The sequence below is a fragment of the Vigna unguiculata genome, chromosome 2, assembly GCF_037176805.1.
Source record: "Vigna unguiculata cultivar grain cowpea cultivar isolate G323 ecotype 2 chromosome 2, ASM3717680v1, whole genome shotgun sequence".
Classification (NCBI taxonomy): Eukaryota; Viridiplantae; Streptophyta; class Magnoliopsida; order Fabales; family Fabaceae; genus Vigna; species Vigna unguiculata.
In genome coordinates, this window is record NC_140793.1 from 28,659,575 (window position 1) to 28,676,028 (window position 16,454).

Here is a 16,454-nt window from a genome sequence, read left to right on the forward strand (position 1 = left end):
TTGATATCTCACATATGTTATAGACAAAAGACATGATTTTTTAGATTGATTGCAAATGAGAAAATGTGATAATTAAAACATAAAAAAGAAAATTACCAAGTCCTATTACATATATTTGACCAAACTATCAATAAGAAGTTCGACTATAGAACATAATTTTATTGAGTCAGATTCTCTTTCAGAAAAAAAAAAAGTGTTTCTTGAAGAGAACTGCAGAGAACTTAAATGTTACTAGCCTGTCATATTGTAAAACATGGACTTCTTTCAGACGTATTAAATTAATAAATGAACACTTCCCTAACACTTACCTCAATCAGTAGAGGAGGCTGAATAAGCATTAGCACGACTATGACATGTAACAAGTTTATAGTGCTGGCTGACAAAAAGGTTAATCCAACAGAATATATCTTTAATCTACAGATTTAAAAAAGTCAAGCTTTACAAAGCAGTCAGGTTTCCTAATAAACTTATCTTTGTAGTACAAAAGTTTCCAAGGCCATCAATCTAAGCCACCCAAAAGTAAGTATTTTCAAAGTCATCAACAATCAACTCCCAACTAGTCTTTTAAAATTCAGAGTCTGTTGCAAAAAAGATTGTCTAACCTCAATTATAAATGCCACCAATAGTAAGTAAATCTGAAGGAAGTGAGGCGGGATCAAGTTCCCAACAGTCTTTCAACAGTTCAGGAGTTTCATCACAAATCAGCTTCCGTGCTGGAATCTGATGAGAAACTAAGCACATGTCATCCTTCCCAAGAAATATAATAGCACCACTCCCATTCTCTTGCCGCCTAAATACTGTCTTGTAACCATCAACCTTCTCAAGATACGCCATGCTCAGACCATTTGCCTCATTGTAACTTGTCAGACATATAACAATGTCATAGCATCTCTTGCGCTCCTCTGCATCAATACTTCCCTCGCCATGCAGCGCCCATACTGAGCCTTTCTTGGGGTAAATTTTGTAAAGCTCACGTGCTGCTCGGTCACAATCCACAACATGGGAAAATATATTTACCGAATTTACCGAAGTCTTCCTGGCAACCTTAAATCTCCCACAAGGTATATGAAACCCCATTTTCTCCCTACTAACTATCCTCCCATCCCCACTGATCTGTACATCCAACCAACTTAATCTCACTTCAAAAGGATTCAGTGAAAGAATTTCATCAATCAAGGCATAATTCCTTGGCATTCCATCGTCATCGTCATACACTGCCCACACCTGACCTTTCTTAAAACTCCTTTCCACTCTATCTTTGTCAAAATCATAAAAATCTGAATCCACCACCGCCATATTTTCCAACTCCCCTTTATCAGAATCCCTATGCCTCGCAGATCTCAACCCCTTCCTCTTCGATAAACCCACACGCTTCTCCTCAGTCGCAAGCCTCGCACTCTTCTTCAAAGCCCTCCCCTCTCCAACCTCTAAACCTTCAAAGTTTTTCAATGCCCGCCGCCTCTCCCCCTTGTTGCTTCTCGTCTCAATTCTATCATCCTCCTTTTCCTTTTCTAAACCTTCATAGTTTTTCAATGCCCCCCGCCTCTCCCCCTGGTTGTTTCTCGTCTCAATTGTATCATCCTCCTTTTCCTTTTCTAAACCTTCAAAATTTTTCAATGCCCGCCGCTTCTCCCCCTGGTTATTTCTCGTCTCAATTCTATCATCCTCCTTTTCCTTTTCTAAACCTTCAAAGTTTTTCAATGCCCGCCGCCTCTCCCCCTGGCTGGTTCTCGTCTCAATTCTATCATCTTCTTTTTCCTTTTCTTTTTCCTTCAACTTCTTTTCCTGCAACTTCCTCCTCACCTCAGTCTGAAATTCAGCTAATGTCATCATTTCCTCCCCATTTTTAACCCTTTTACTAGGTTTGGACCTCTCCAACACCTCCCCAACTGAACGCATTCTCTTCCTCAATTTCCCTTCCTTCTCATCCCCCACTTCATTATCCACTCTCCCTTCCACACCAATTTTCTCCTTCTTTTTATTTATCTCTTTCAACTTCAACCTCTTACTCCTAACCCTACCTTCCCCATCACTCTGAACCGTTTCCACAGCCTTAAAACTCTTCTCACAACTCGGACACACCAATTCTTGACCCATATACTTTCTCTGGAACTGGTGAAGGAGCCTGCAAGTGGAGCAGGCGGTCCAAAACGTCTCGCTCTCCGCCTTGATCTTCCGTCGGAGCTCTGCGTCGTACTCTCGGCGGCGACTCCGGTCGGAAAGAAGGTGGAAGGCCTCGCCGACGAGCTTGAAGGCCTCCTCCGACGCCACGTTGGGGTTCTTGTCGGGGTGGAGGAGCAGCGCGAGCTTCTTGTACTGTCTCCGAATGACGCTGCTGTTTGCAAAGGGCTCAGCGCCCAGCGTACTATACCAGTCCGGCGCGGCGAGGACAGTGAGCGAAGTGACGGCCTCCGACACGCCGGCGAGGTGCGGGCACAGACGCTGCGCGCGCTTCGCGTATTTGAGAGCGGATTTGGCGTTGTTTGAGGCTTTGAACTTGGACTCCGCCATGGCCTTGAGGCGCAGCGCTTCAGATTCTGGTTCCGAGTCTGTTAGTGGTGGTGCCATTGAAATTGGAATGGGAGAGAATTGAAGTGAAGAGAGAGTGGATGTTGAAGAAAGTTGAGGGTGAGAAGAGTGGGTTTTGGGAAAGTGGACAAAATTCTGGGCCAGGCCCGTAAAATAACGGGGCCTTTGTTATTCCAGCCCATTTTCGCAACGCTCGTTATTCCCAACTTTTTTTCAAAAGCAAATTGACGAAATTGTCCTTGACAAAAGTAGGATTGTTATATATCGTCGACACAATATTTCTCAAAATATACAATAGAAATATTCTTGCTTTGAATATAAAATTAACACAATTGAAATATAATTCTATTACTTATTCCAGACAAAATATTCGACAAGTTTTTTTAGTTGTTTATGTCAGATAATATATTCAAAGAAAGCTTGTGTAATAAATTATCATATATATATATATATATATAATATAATATAATATATAAAAATTTACATTTTTAATTACAATTAAATTTATTTTCTTTATAAAAACTAAATCATACGTGAACATTGTATATTTTAATTAATAAAAAAACAAAGGATTCGTTAGTTATTTCACTGTAAGGAAAGATTATCCATGAACTTTTTTCACTATATACGACTATTTCTTGGACAATCAATCATATAATTTTCTACACAAACCTTTTCATTTTGATGTAAAAAAGTTTAATCCTGATATTTTGTTTTTCACATTTTAATTTTATTTTACTTTTTCCGTTCCTTTTATTATTGGGTAGCTCACAAGCTTTCTATGTGCTTAAATAAAATTTAGATGATAAAATTATATATTTTTCAAGTATGACATTGATAATCCGGTTAAGGACTATAATAATTATTATTATTATTAATTAAAAATGTGAATTGTTATGATGTTATTCATTAAGTCCTTCTTTTAGGGGAGATAAATTAGAAAAAAAATTAACTTGTTTATAATTTAAATTGAGTCTGGAAGTTAAAATGTAAAAGTTTACTTGTTTTGTTTCTTTAAACTTATATATAAACTGATTTTAATTTGTGAAAAATTAATTTATGTTTTCTCTTTTTTTTATTGTAAAAGATTAAATCAAGATGTTCCTTGAAAAGCTGGTAGTTATAATATAATATTTTAAAAAATATCCTTTATTAAAAAAATAGTTATACATAATAAATATTTCTTTTACATTGAATAAATTAAAAATGCAAATTGAAAGATATGATGAATTTTAAAATGTTAAAATATTATCGTTAAATAACTTGCAAATTATCTAATTTTTATATTACGGAGATAAATATTTTAGAGTAACACATAAATTATATTATATTTGAGATTAGTAATAAATAAGTAATTTTAAAACGTAGATTGTGTTTTGGAATTAATTTAAATAACTTATATGGTGATATATTAGTATGTTTATAATTAATCATTTTAAAAAAAATTATATTTATATAAAAAAGTAAAGTGTTAGATTAATAGGAAAAAAAAAACTTTAAACATATATAATTAAAAGCTCCTAAATTGTCTTGGAAAAATAATTCCTAAAATAGCTTATGATTTGTATATATAGAAGAGAAATGAAACTTGGTTACAACATCAAAATTAAAAACTTCATGCAACAAATTTGACAATACTTATAAAAGTTTATGAATGATATTGACTTAATAAATGATTTTAACATATATTTAATAGAGAATCAAGTCGTAAAAAAATGTAAACATTAAGAAAAGCTGTAAATTGATTTTAACATATATTTAATAGAGAATCAAGTCGTAAAAAAATGTAAACATTAAGAAAAGCTGTAAATTGATTATGTCAGTGTCATTTATTTGATATATTCGCAATGATGAAAAATAAAAAAACAAAAAGTAAAATAAAATAAAAAAGGAAAAAGAGAAACTGTGGGCATAGGGAGTAAATGGAGATTTCACAAACTGTGCAAAATGGGAACGAAAATCTCACTGGACAGCGACACCGTACGACGATCCATGGGTTCCTCTCCGTGAACACCCAAAACCAAACAACACAAACATTAACCTTAACCAAACAAACCCTAATTTTTGATCTGCCCCTAATTCATTCTTCCCTTCTTATCCATTTTGAAATTAATTCTGGATCATTTTTTTTGCTGTATTTCCCAAATAAAATTCTCCTAAAAACCTTCCTGCTATTCACTGAATCCATTTTTCTTCACAATTTTTATTCGAGCATTTGATTGTCGCTTCTTCCGCTTGTTTTTGTTATCCTCGGCAGATCAGCTTTTGCTACTGCTTCTGCTTCTGCTCCAGCTTTGGAGGATCCACAGTCTCTTTCTGAGTGGTAATTTGAAAATTCTCAGCTTGAATTTTATTGAATTGTTCATATTGTTAGCTTTTTGCGATGCATAAATTTCACTTTGTATCCTGGGTTTTATCTTGGTTTTCTGAGCTCTGGATATTGTTGCCTTGTCAATTTTGGTGGAGATTAATGCTGTAGTGTTATCATAGAGTTAAATAGAACTTGCACCATCTTTGGTTTGGAGATAAGATAACGCAGGGCACCATTAGAAGTTGGATTTTGACCTAGCTTTGCATTGATTGGGAGGGAAAAAAGGATTAGTGCCTTGGTTGGTTCTTATTGTTACAATTGATATTGGCGATATAATGATTTTGTAGACTAATTCAATATGAAAATCATGTGATTCAAGTGTTTTATCTAACTTGCTCAACCTTACAGTGATTTGTTTGTAAGTTTTGAAGGAGAATAGTGTCTTTGAGGCTGTCTTGTAATGAAAGTTATGTTTGGTGCAGGATGGTTTAGTGTATACTTTTAAGATACTGATATTAGAGTATGGGCAGCAGTGAGATGGATAAAGCTCCAAAAGAGAAGGAGTCAAAGACGCCACCACCTACATCACAGGTCTAACTTTCTTTATGTTATCTCCATTGATTCTTGATGGTTAGTACATTTGTTGTGACGCCAAAACATTGTTTTTCCAGGAGCAGGCTTCAACCACCGCTACTGGAACAATTAATCCTGATTGGCCTGGATTTCAGGTTTCTAATGAAACACTCTTTGTTGGCATTACTAGCATATAATTTTTATTATTGTCAAGATTGAATTTTGGTTCACCCAGCTCCCTTATTTTCTAGGCATATTCTCCTATACCTCCACACAGTTTCTTGGCATCAAGTCCACAGGCTCACCCTTATATGTGGGGTGTCCAGGTAATTGTCACTTCTATTATAACTCTCTCTTATATTATAAATACCAATCCCGCCTACATGATAATGTTAATGTTTAAATTTGTTTTGTGCTATTGCTTAGTCAAATCTAAAACCTAACTGGACCATACTTAAGCTGTGGCCAAATGGAAAATATTGAAGGTAATTTAGATATTAACTCCCTGTTCTCTTTGAGCTCTTGCTATTATGAAATTTATAAGATTTTAGGCAGGGTTGGTAGATGAGAGGTGATAGGCTAGTGAATAATATGAATTGGTATACAAAATATAAAGCAATATCTTTTATTAGTTCTGATACTAGTTTCATAATTGTAATTGAATATGAAAACAAATCATGAAATACAATGAAGCGTGAAAATTAATCCTAGGATATTTTAAATTATGCCATCGTTCATATAATAATTGTTGGATATCCCTAATCAACTAGAGACTTGGTTAAATTATAATTTATAAGTGAGTGCAAACTTAACTTGCAAGCCAATTTTATGAGATTGAGTTAGGCTTGAAGTTCACTTACTAAGAATGTTATGAGATATTTTCTTGATATTCTAATACTCACTTTCCTCTAGCTAAAGTCTTAAGCCTTTTACAAATGAAACTGTGAAAAGGAAAAAGAAAAAGAAATATGAAGTGGTCTTTGTAATGCTGGAGATGTTGGAGATCAATATATCTGGTAATATAACTTCTCAAGGGGGCTGGAGCAATCCTTAGGTTGAAAAAGCTGGTTGGAGAGTCCCATGACCAAAGAAGAGATTTTGTTTGGGTGATCATTACCAGAAAATTTCTGCCTAGGAGTTATATATGGAGAAAAAACTTTAACTTCTATAACACACAGTGTAAAAACTTTGGAGACCTTAAAAATTTGGATACATGACCTGCAGATTGTATTTGGGGCTAGTGTGAATCATGACCAAATCCAATCACCTGAAGAATGGCAGGAAGAACGTCACCATCAATCTATCAATCAGTACAAAGTCACTACTGACATGATCATTAGCTGAAAAAGAAGTCACCAACTGGTAGAAAAGTCAGTGTCACAAAAACAAACATCCAAAAAGAGCCTAACAGCCAAAATCAGAGATAACCACAAAAAGAATGCCAAGAATCAAGTTGAGACAGCTGAAAACAGCTAACTCTTGATGAATGCAGGAAAAGCATCAAATTTGAGTGTCAAACACAACTTATTGGATGCCAGATGGCGCAGTGAGGCATGCACAATGGAAAAATGGTGTAAATATGGGTTTACACCTTTCAATGCACTAAAATAAAGGATGTCAAATATGGGACAGTAACTGCAAAACAAAGACCTCGATCTGGTTGGTAAAGGTGAGACCAGATCTGAAGTGAGAAGAACAGATCACACACCAAGCAAGATGGTGGCTGATGGAAGAAGGGGTATAGATTTTGGAACAGTGAAATATTGGTCATGTGTGAGTGTGAATTGCGCTGACATCATGGCAAGGCTACATCAGTGGCAGGTCATCTGCAGCACATTGGAGGGCTGGCTGCCATTCAAAACCGTGACATGACTGTGAGGGAGAAATGGTTGTTGCAAAACCACATGGTAGAGAATGACAAATGACAGTCGCTGAAAATCAGCATTAGCATTGATGGACTAGGTCATGGAAGATGGTTTTGATGACCATGTTGAAATTATATGGGTTTTATGTGGGGTACGAGGAAGTGTGAGATTTTGGAAGTGAATAATTTGAAAATCATATGGTTTTGATGTAATACTAAATAGAGAGCCTTAATCCCTATTAATTTAAACTAATATTAGATTCCTGATCTTTATTGAACAAGGAAGCAAATCATGAAATATAAAAGATGATCTAAGAAACTCTAAAATACTTTAAGATACAATAATGTTATTATGAGATTTTTTTTGGTTATTCTAATCAACAATAATCAGCAAACAGCATGTGGAAGAACATTAATAAAACTAAATTTACCTAATGACTTGATTGCAGCTTGAAGCTACAAATATATATTCATGTTTGATCCTGATCATATTCATGAATTAGAAGAGTTTTATACATTTCTAATTGTTGGCCTGAAGCGAAATTCCATATTTACCTTTATTTGTGTTGTGGCATATGATGATGGTGGACTGGTTAGTGGTGTGGTGCACAATGGTGGATTTATTAGTAGTCTTTGTTGACTGTTATAGTTATTCGGAAGGAACACAGTTATGGTAGTGGTGATTGGTGGCATGTGAAATTTTTATAGTAACTTGAGACTTGCTTATGGTTAGGACTGTATCTCTTGCGAAATACTTGCTTCTCCAATATGCATTTATTGTGATTGATGGTGCTCCTAATTCATTGCATTTTTAACTACAGTGTAATTATTTTGTTAAAGTTTTGTTGCATCAGGACACTGTATGTTTTAAAAAATGGAAGGCTTGAATGTCCTAATTAGGAGTCAACACAAACCATTTTTGCCTTTGCAAACTAATTCTGAAGATTTTGGTCCTAGATTGTTGAATGGTCTTGTTTACTTATCTTTTTTTGTTCTTCCTAGAGTTTAATATCGTGTCTACTCTACATCTAGTCTATACTTCACTAACAGTATGAAATATCTCATTTAAGTTCTATCTTAATATTTCTTTGGTTCATTAATGAAATTCTTATTTGCAGCAATTTATGCCTCCCTATGGTACTCCACCACATCCATATGTTGCAATGTATCCACCTGGTGGCATTTATGCTCATCCATCCATGCCTCCGGTATTCTTTGTAAAACTTTGTTTTCTTCAAGTTATCATGTTGAATCTTTGGCTGATCAACTACTTTTGCCTCAAATTTATGCAGGGATCCTATCCTTTTAGCCCCTTTGCTATGCCTTCTCCAAATGGCATTGCTGAGGCTTCAGTGAGTTTCCCCTTCTGTATTTTATTTTCATTCTCACCTTTTCTTTTTCTCTGCCTTTTCCCTCTTCTGTGCAAAACTTGTCCTTATCCAATTAAGGAAAAATAATTTATTAGTTTGCATGCAGGGAAACACTCCTGGCAGCATGGAAGCCGATGGTAAGCCTCCTGAGGTGAAGGAAAAATTGCCAATCAAAAGATCAAAAGGAAGTTTGGGTAGTTTGAATATGATCACAGGGAAAAGTAATGAACATGGTAAAACAACGGGGACATCTGCTAATGGAATTCATTCAAAGAGGTAAGATGTGTTGTGTTGATCAATCTTGTTAAATTATGTACCCTATTATTTGAAGCAAAGCAGTCAAAGAAAGGCACACAGTTTACTTCTAAATGTCTTACCTATTTGCCAGATTGCTGATTTAAGATTCTATGGTTCATGAAATAATGCATCCATCCTTTTTGCATGCCATAATATTTTTCTATGATATGTCATCAATCACCATTATTAGTCATTGTTTCTGTAGCTAGGGGGAATAATATAACTCATATTTGGAGGCCTTATTATTTAAATAGAACTCAGGTTGACATATTCAAGAGCAAATTCTTAAATTCAGAACTGGAGGAATGAATATGACTTTGATATGATGTCCATCTATTGTTGGTAACATTTGCTTCCATATCTATCTAGTGTTAAAGGAATGAACATCATTGAAATTTATAAAATCCTTTACTTTTCTTGTATTCTGGATCATTGGAAGTGAAGTTACAAAATTGTTTGACTTTATTCAAATAAAGCAACTCCTTACGGGCTACTTTGGTACATGATTTTGTTTCAGCCCTGCAGAGCCTAGCATTATCTGAACTTGAACTACAATGTTAACATGTAAATGACTTCGGGTTCATGAATTCCATATACTGTTGATTAGGGAATAGAAACAGTAGTCAGTCACTTCCTGAAGTTGATTTTCCATTATCATTTTAATTTTTTAGTTGGTTTATTGCAGTGAAGCATGTCTGTATGCATTATTTTACAATTTTGTGCTTTGCTGTGTATTTAACTTTAAATTACAGAAATTGCATTTAATATTTATTTTATTGTTTTAGAATGCCTGAGAACCCCTACGGAGTTATTTGACATAGATATTTTTTATACATGGTTGTATTTTCCTGTAAATAATTCTTAATATAATATTGGGTTTGACATTGGTTTATTTTTATAATCCTGTTGTGTATGTTACCTTGCCATTTGCATTTGCATACGGGTGACTTACACTGATAAGAAATGTTGGACTTGTAGTGGTGATAGTGCAAGTGAAGGCGAAGGTACTAGTGAAGGAAGTGACGCAAATTCTCAAAATGTAAGTTCAGGGACAGTCCTCACTCTAATGTTTTGCACTATGTTTTCAATGTCCATCCATTAATATTTAGTTGCAGTATTAAAGGAATATACAATAACGACCAAAAATGTATTTAACTAGGTTTGGTTGGTTAATTGGACTGTATTTGATCGACTTTATTAAAGATCAAATTCTCGGGGATATTATTCATCATGGGATTCCTCTGAACAATTTCCTCTAATGTCCTCCTTGGTCTTTGCCTCTTTTCATAGGACTAAAAACAATGATCTACTCTTTTCACCAATGCTTCCGGTGATCATCTTTATGTGTTCAAACTTCCTTGACATAATATTTTTGTAATCTGTTTGCCGATTGATACCTCATCGATATTTTCTCATATGTACTCGTTTTGTATGTTGTCCTCTCTAGCATGTTCACACATCTACCTAAAGTTTTAAGGAGGATAAATGTAAAACTAGTGAAAAGAACATATCACTGAATAGAATACTATAGCTCTTTCCATACTGCCTAAATATAATCCCCATCCAATTGCTGTCCTGACAAACTTTTATTCTATTATTCTGAATACGAACTGTAATTTCCCTAATACAGTTGATGTTGTGAGGGCAAAGACAATGAAAGACTTACGGAATTATTTGTTATTGGATTTATGGAATATAAGTGGTGAAAGTTTTCAGAAAATCAAGAGAGCTTATGTATTTTATTAAAAGCTTGTTACTAAAGTTTGTTTAAACTACAAGGGGATAAAACTTGAGTGGCTAGAATGAGGGGAATCAATTTGTATTTACATAAAAAGGTGCACACTCAAAGCTATTTATTTTCAGAGGGTTGATCTTGGAAAGATCATATTATCGAGTGACTTGATAAGTGTTGTGGAATGCTTTATGAAGGCATGTATTGTAGGGTAACTAAAAGTATGAGAAGTAACTCATGGAGGTGAGGTGGGACTAAGGATTTTACTTATATGTGCTTATAGCAGAGACAAATTATCCTTAAATGCAGGTATTTTGCCAATGATGTCAAAAGCGTGAGTATGCTCACAAATTTGCATGATCCTGTGAGTATGGGACACCCAAGCAACCCGGAAAACACACAAGGTGGAATAGGGAAGTTTTGCATTATATTGATCCTGAAAGCGTTTGTGCAGCCTTGGGATTTGTTACCCAACTCATGTAGTTGGGATCTTTGGGTCAGGTTTGTAAAGATCCAACTTAAAAAATAAAAATTGATGACCCTTTTCGCCTATGAATCTCAATTGCAAATCAGAACCAAACTTCTTGTGTGACACTGCTATACTCAGATTGTGGTCATCATCAACTCTGCATCACTGTCACTGGCCATCACAACGCTACCATTGTTGTCTTTGGTCATCACAGTGTGTTGTTGCCGGCCATTGCAAGGCTTGTGTCGAAGTTGCCAGCCATCTCAGCACTCCCATTGCTATTTCTGACGCTCTCATCTCCATCAAATAGGCTTGTATTGCTATTGTCATTATGGCTGCCATTATCATCTGACTCTGCAGACAGGGACAGTATGCGTCACTATTCACTGTTGTTGGCTGTTCAGTGTTTTTCTTCTCAGTGATCTTATTTTAGTAAAATGTAACAGCTTAACACAATCATCCTTCTTTACTTAGGCTCGGATTGAATATGAGATTATAAGTGGAGTTGGAGTGCGGAGACCAAGGATACTGGAGGATATTATTAAAGGGACTAAGGTTATTGTTATAAAACAAAAAAAGTATTTAGTTTTTTGCTGTAAAACAGCATAAGCCATGAAGTATTAAGGGATGTTAAATTTTACTTTTTGATGTCTATGTCAGATAAACTATATACATATAAATGTCAACCATGTTATGTCAGATAAACTATATACATATAAATGTCAACCATGTTTAGACATCGGAGATTGGGTGTGGGTTGCATAGCTCATGCTGCTTCTGCTTGTGGGGGCACAATTGACTATTTTCTGAAAGATACCCTAAATAAATTCTGTGTTAGTTATTATGATTGGTATATTAGTATTTATTCTGTTTTTTTTTTTTTCATAGGACTCTCAATTGAAATCAGGGGGCAGGCAGGATTCTTTTGAAGGTTTGCCGAGCTTACTTTCTTATGTTTCAATATATATAGTTTATGACTTTGTAATGTATGGCCTTATGTTGACCTCTAATGTTTGTGCGCTGAAATGTATCTTTTCTATTGAATTATAGATGAACCATCTCAAAATGGCACTTCAGCATATACTCCTCAAAATGGGGGCCTAAGTGCACCTCCTACTGTGGTCAATCAAACTCTGCCTATCATACCTATCTCTGCAGGTGGTGCTCCTGGAGCTGTTCCTGGTCCCACAACAAACTTAAATATAGGAATGGATTATTGGGGTACACCAGCTTCTTCCAACATTCCTGCACTTGCTAGAAAGGTTCCATCTACTGCAGTTGCTGGATCACGGGATAATGTTCAATCACAACTCTGGCTACAGGTTACTTTTGACTAAGACTGATGATATGATGTTTGTTAACTTGATAACATATTAACTTATGTCCTAATTGGAATGTTCATGACACTTATTCTCTGGCTACGAGATTTGCGGAGAATCTGATAGCTTTTAGTGTATTCTGGACGTTTGTAGGCTCAACTACAATGTGAAAATGATCACTATTTATTTACAGCGTAGTAGTAAATTGTGTGTAATTGCGTTGCAATTACGGGGTGGTGGAGTGGAGCAGCCCCTTGCTGCTCCCAAGTCACTCGTCACAAACCACATGGATGTCATGGCTGTTGGGGCTGTTGCTGTGCCATTCACAGGGTAAATCATACAAATTGCAGCCCTCACCACTGCTCCTTTGTTTGCCCTCTCAACTCGCAAGGCTCTGCGGCTTTGCCGTTGTTGGACATGGGCTGTTGCTGACCTTTGCCATTGTTAGGCACTGTGGCCTTTGCTGTTGCTGTCAGCCTGTGACCTTTCACTACTCTGCATTCTCTTGCTTGTTTGAGGCTGCTCTAGCTAATAGCAGCTAATGGGTTGGGTCAATATTAGATTTTCAGTGTTTTTTAATGTCTTGTCTGTTTTGAATGGTTGGGCCCGAGTCCAACTGCTTTTTTCCTTTGTTTTTGTATGTAAAATGCCACATAATTATAATAAACTGAATAATAATAATAATAATAATAATAATAATAATAATAGTAATAAGTGTAATTGTATTGAAAATAAAGTATAATATATAATATAAGAAAACTAAATAATAATAATAATAAATATAATAGTATTATGAAATATGAAAAACTATTTAAAGCATAATGTATAAGGTAATAAACTAAATTATAATAATAAACCTAATAAAAAATTATGTGTGATATAATAAATTAAATAACTATAGTGATGAAAGCTAGATAAAACATAATATGCAATATAATAAATTAGATAATAATAATAAAAAGATTCTAAATAATATAGTAACAAGTTAAAATAATATAAAATTAAATACATTTTTATATAATACAAGTTATATAGATGCGAAAGTAAAAAGAAAAGTTATGTATGTGTGTGCGTGTGTGTGTATTATATATGTGTATTAAAAACAGGAATTCAGAAAAGTAAGCATAATAGTGGTCTTCCTAAAAATTGTTTTCTCCCAACCACTACATAGTTGTGTTTGTGGGGACACCTAGTAAAATTCTTTCTTTTAGTCATTATGTTTTTGTCAATGTGGCATTTATTAAAATCATGTTTCTTTTGTATTGTAATAGTTACTTGTTAATTCCTCGCAAAGCCAAATTACTGATTGTTTTGGATTACTTAATCTGCTTCTGCGGACGACTGATTCTGTTTTATGACTGTTTTGGATTACTTGTTTGCTTAGCTGAATACTTCAGTAAGGCAATTTATTAACATGTAGGGGGTGTTATTAGTGCTTATTCTTTAAATCCTTTGCTAAATCTTTTTGTTTTTAATATGTTGGTTTAAGAAATTGGGTTCAAGAAGTCAGGTAGCAAGGATATGCACTACTGTCTGTTTAAGGTTATAATGGTTCTTTTGATCATTTAGAGAAGATATAGACCTTTTCATTAGGAGATTTTTACTTTGGTTTTACCTTACTATGGTTTGTAATCTGTTTTGGTCGGTAATAAAGAATGATTGAAAACATTCCTTTTGGGATTTCCAGTGTCTGAGATCTCTTCTCAAACCAATCTTTCACTCAGCAGAAAGCCGATAGTGTTGTCTTGCTATCGCTTTATGATCCAACCTCTACCAATCTGTTAGAATTCCAAGTTATCGCCACGAATGTTAAAGGGCCTCACTAAAAAAAATCCGCCCATTTCCTTACCTAATATTAAACATGATTAGGTTGAACCTTCTTAACTTGTAAAAAAGGGTACTGAAAAATCAGGTAGAAGGCTGCCCCTTGGTGTGTTTTCTTGGGGCTCAGAAGTATGGGAATTTGTGTCCAACTGTGAATTTATGTTTGACATTTAGTGTTGGCAGCAATCCCATACGGGGGCATAGAGCCACTGCATTTTAACAAATGAACATAGTTATATTGATTTTTTCCCAATGTTGTTCAAAATGCGAGTAAAGTCACGTACTCATGATCCTGCGAGTATAAGGATGTTATGAGCTGCGAGGAGCTGATAAAAAAGGAAATAACAAGTTTATGAGGATCAGGGGAGGTGTGGATCGTTTTTTTTTATCGACAAATGTTAGTTGTTTATTTTGTTAGTGGGAGGAGTTGAATCTAATAGCATGATTGCAAGGTTGCTTGTCAATTTGTTGGATCATGTGCTGCGTTGATCCTTTCCCATTTTTCAGCTAGTGTTTGACAGCCTATTTATTGGCTACCAGCCTGAAAACAAAGCCCAACTCGTCCCTTTTGTTCTACTAGGGTTTCCACCCATTTGGAAATTAGAAACGAAACAAAGGAGACAGCTGATGACGGTGAGTGTACCTCCAATGCTGATGCTACCATTGCTGTCGAACAACCATCACTGTCGTCATTGACAAGCAGCAAAGCACCAACGCAGCCCCATCATAACTAGCTTCACTGTTGTGAGCACGGCACTCATGATCACATTTATTGGTGCTGCTTTCATAGTCATTGCTGCTCACTCTAAAGCATCTATGAATTTCTTAGTTTTTCTGAGTAATTTTATGAATTGTGAACCTATTTTTAGTTGTGTTATTGGATCTTACTAGTTATGACTTTGAGTTATTTTTATTGTCTGAGACCTGATTTTCAACTTTTATTGTTGCTTATTAGTTTCTTCAATTCTTTTCTGTTACCTTTCAGGATGAAAGAGAGCTTAAAAGGCAAAGGCGAAAGCAGTCTAACAGGGAATCTGCTCGCAGATCCAGGTTGCGTAAGCAGGTAATAGAAAGTACCCTTTAGTGATTTCTCTGGTTGATTGATCATAACATATCTTAACTCCTGTGTGAGTTTTGTCTAAAGGCCGAGTGTGATGAGTTAGCTCAGCGTGCTGAGGCTTTGAAGGAAGAAAATGCTTCTCTCAGGTCAGAAGTAAGTCGAATCAGGAGTGATTATGAGCAACTACTCTCCGAGAACACTGCTCTCAAGGTAGTGCCAGTACCATGTTCTGTATGACACCAATTTACCTATCCTGCAAAGAATAGGTTCACAGTGATAAAATTACATATTTGAAAGTTATTCAGCGAAAAACATAGATATAACTAAACCTCTGTATCACTCTCCTAGAATCCTTTTACATGTGAAGATTGACAATGCTTTTTGATCTACAGGAAAGACTTGGGGAACTACCTGCGAAAGATGATCATCAAAGGTCTGGGAGGAATGATGAACATGTGGGTAATGACGCTCAACAGAATGGGCAGACAGAGGGTGTGCAGGGTGGTCACTAGCACCTACCAACCACTGCATGCCACCTTTCAGGGAGATAATCTAACTTAATAGCAAGAGCAAGATCTTGTTTCTGATAGCTTGTAGTTCAAATTGTATTAAAGCTGACCATTTATAGTGTTAAGATATGTTTAATGTTATATGATCCTTCATTCCTAATTTCCCTTCATTTTTACTCATTCAAAAACCTGGATTGTATGTAGTGTGTGAATTCTGTCATACCTTATCTTTAGCTTAAAAGTTAGTGTTCCCATGAAGCAATATAGTTAATGAACGTGAGTTTGCCCATTATATGATCTCCTGTACAAGTAATTTATGGGGAAAATAAAGAAAAGAGAAAATCTCTGAATTCTGTTTCATGACAAGCTTGCTATCCAGTTGAAACGTTGCCTTTTAGATTGTTTTGCAGTACATGCTTACTGAAACTGCTTTTGTTTGGACGAATTAAGAAACCTTAAACTCCGCAGCATGAGCAAGTCAAAATGTTCAAACAATTGATGTCATACAGCAGTGCAGAAGGGGATGTGTCTCTGAAGATGTAAGGTCTCTCATGTTACAAGAGTTATGCCATTATTCGTATTGCCCCCAAAAAAAGT

General features: G+C 35.4%; 2 protein-coding genes across 2 annotated transcripts; one reads left to right on the plus strand and one right to left on the minus strand.

Moving 5' to 3' along the window:
* Positions 1 to 388: 388 nt before the first annotated feature.
* LOC114174049 (DNAJ heat shock N-terminal domain-containing protein) lies at positions 389 to 2,615 on the minus strand. Its single transcript, XM_028058791.2, has one exon. The coding sequence runs from the start codon at positions 2,566 to 2,568 to the stop codon at positions 604 to 606; it is 1,965 nt and encodes a 654-aa protein (XP_027914592.2). The 5' UTR covers positions 2,569 to 2,615; the 3' UTR covers positions 389 to 603.
* Positions 2,616 to 4,478: 1,863 nt separating this feature from the next.
* BZIP68 (basic region/leucine zipper transcription factor 68) lies at positions 4,479 to 16,149 on the plus strand. Its single transcript, XM_028058594.2, has 13 exons — positions 4,479 to 4,852; positions 5,323 to 5,431; positions 5,512 to 5,568; positions 5,665 to 5,739; positions 8,396 to 8,485; positions 8,570 to 8,629; positions 8,754 to 8,923; positions 9,923 to 9,983; positions 12,034 to 12,076; positions 12,196 to 12,467; positions 15,274 to 15,351; positions 15,433 to 15,558; positions 15,741 to 16,149. Exons 2-13 carry the CDS (start codon positions 5,363 to 5,365, stop codon positions 15,858 to 15,860), a joined length of 1,221 nt encoding a protein of 406 aa, XP_027914395.1. The 5' UTR covers positions 4,479 to 4,852; positions 5,323 to 5,362; the 3' UTR covers positions 15,861 to 16,149.
* Positions 16,150 to 16,454: the final 305 nt, after the last annotated feature.

Excerpts from the sequence above, each read along its gene's own strand:
- LOC114174049 (XM_028058791.2), bottom strand. The coding sequence starts at position 2,568 with ATGGCACCACCACTAACAGACTCGGAACCAGAATCTGAAGCGCTGCGC.
- BZIP68 (XM_028058594.2), top strand. The coding sequence starts at position 5,363 with ATGGGCAGCAGTGAGATGGATAAAGCTCCAAAAGAGAAGGAGTCAAAG. Across the intron at positions 8,924-9,922 it reads AATGGAATTCATTCAAAGAG|TGGTGATAGTGCAAGTGAAG; the intron begins GTAAGATGTGTT and ends TTGGACTTGTAG. Across the intron at positions 12,077-12,195 it reads CAGGCAGGATTCTTTTGAAG|ATGAACCATCTCAAAATGGC; the intron begins GTTTGCCGAGCT and ends ATTGAATTATAG.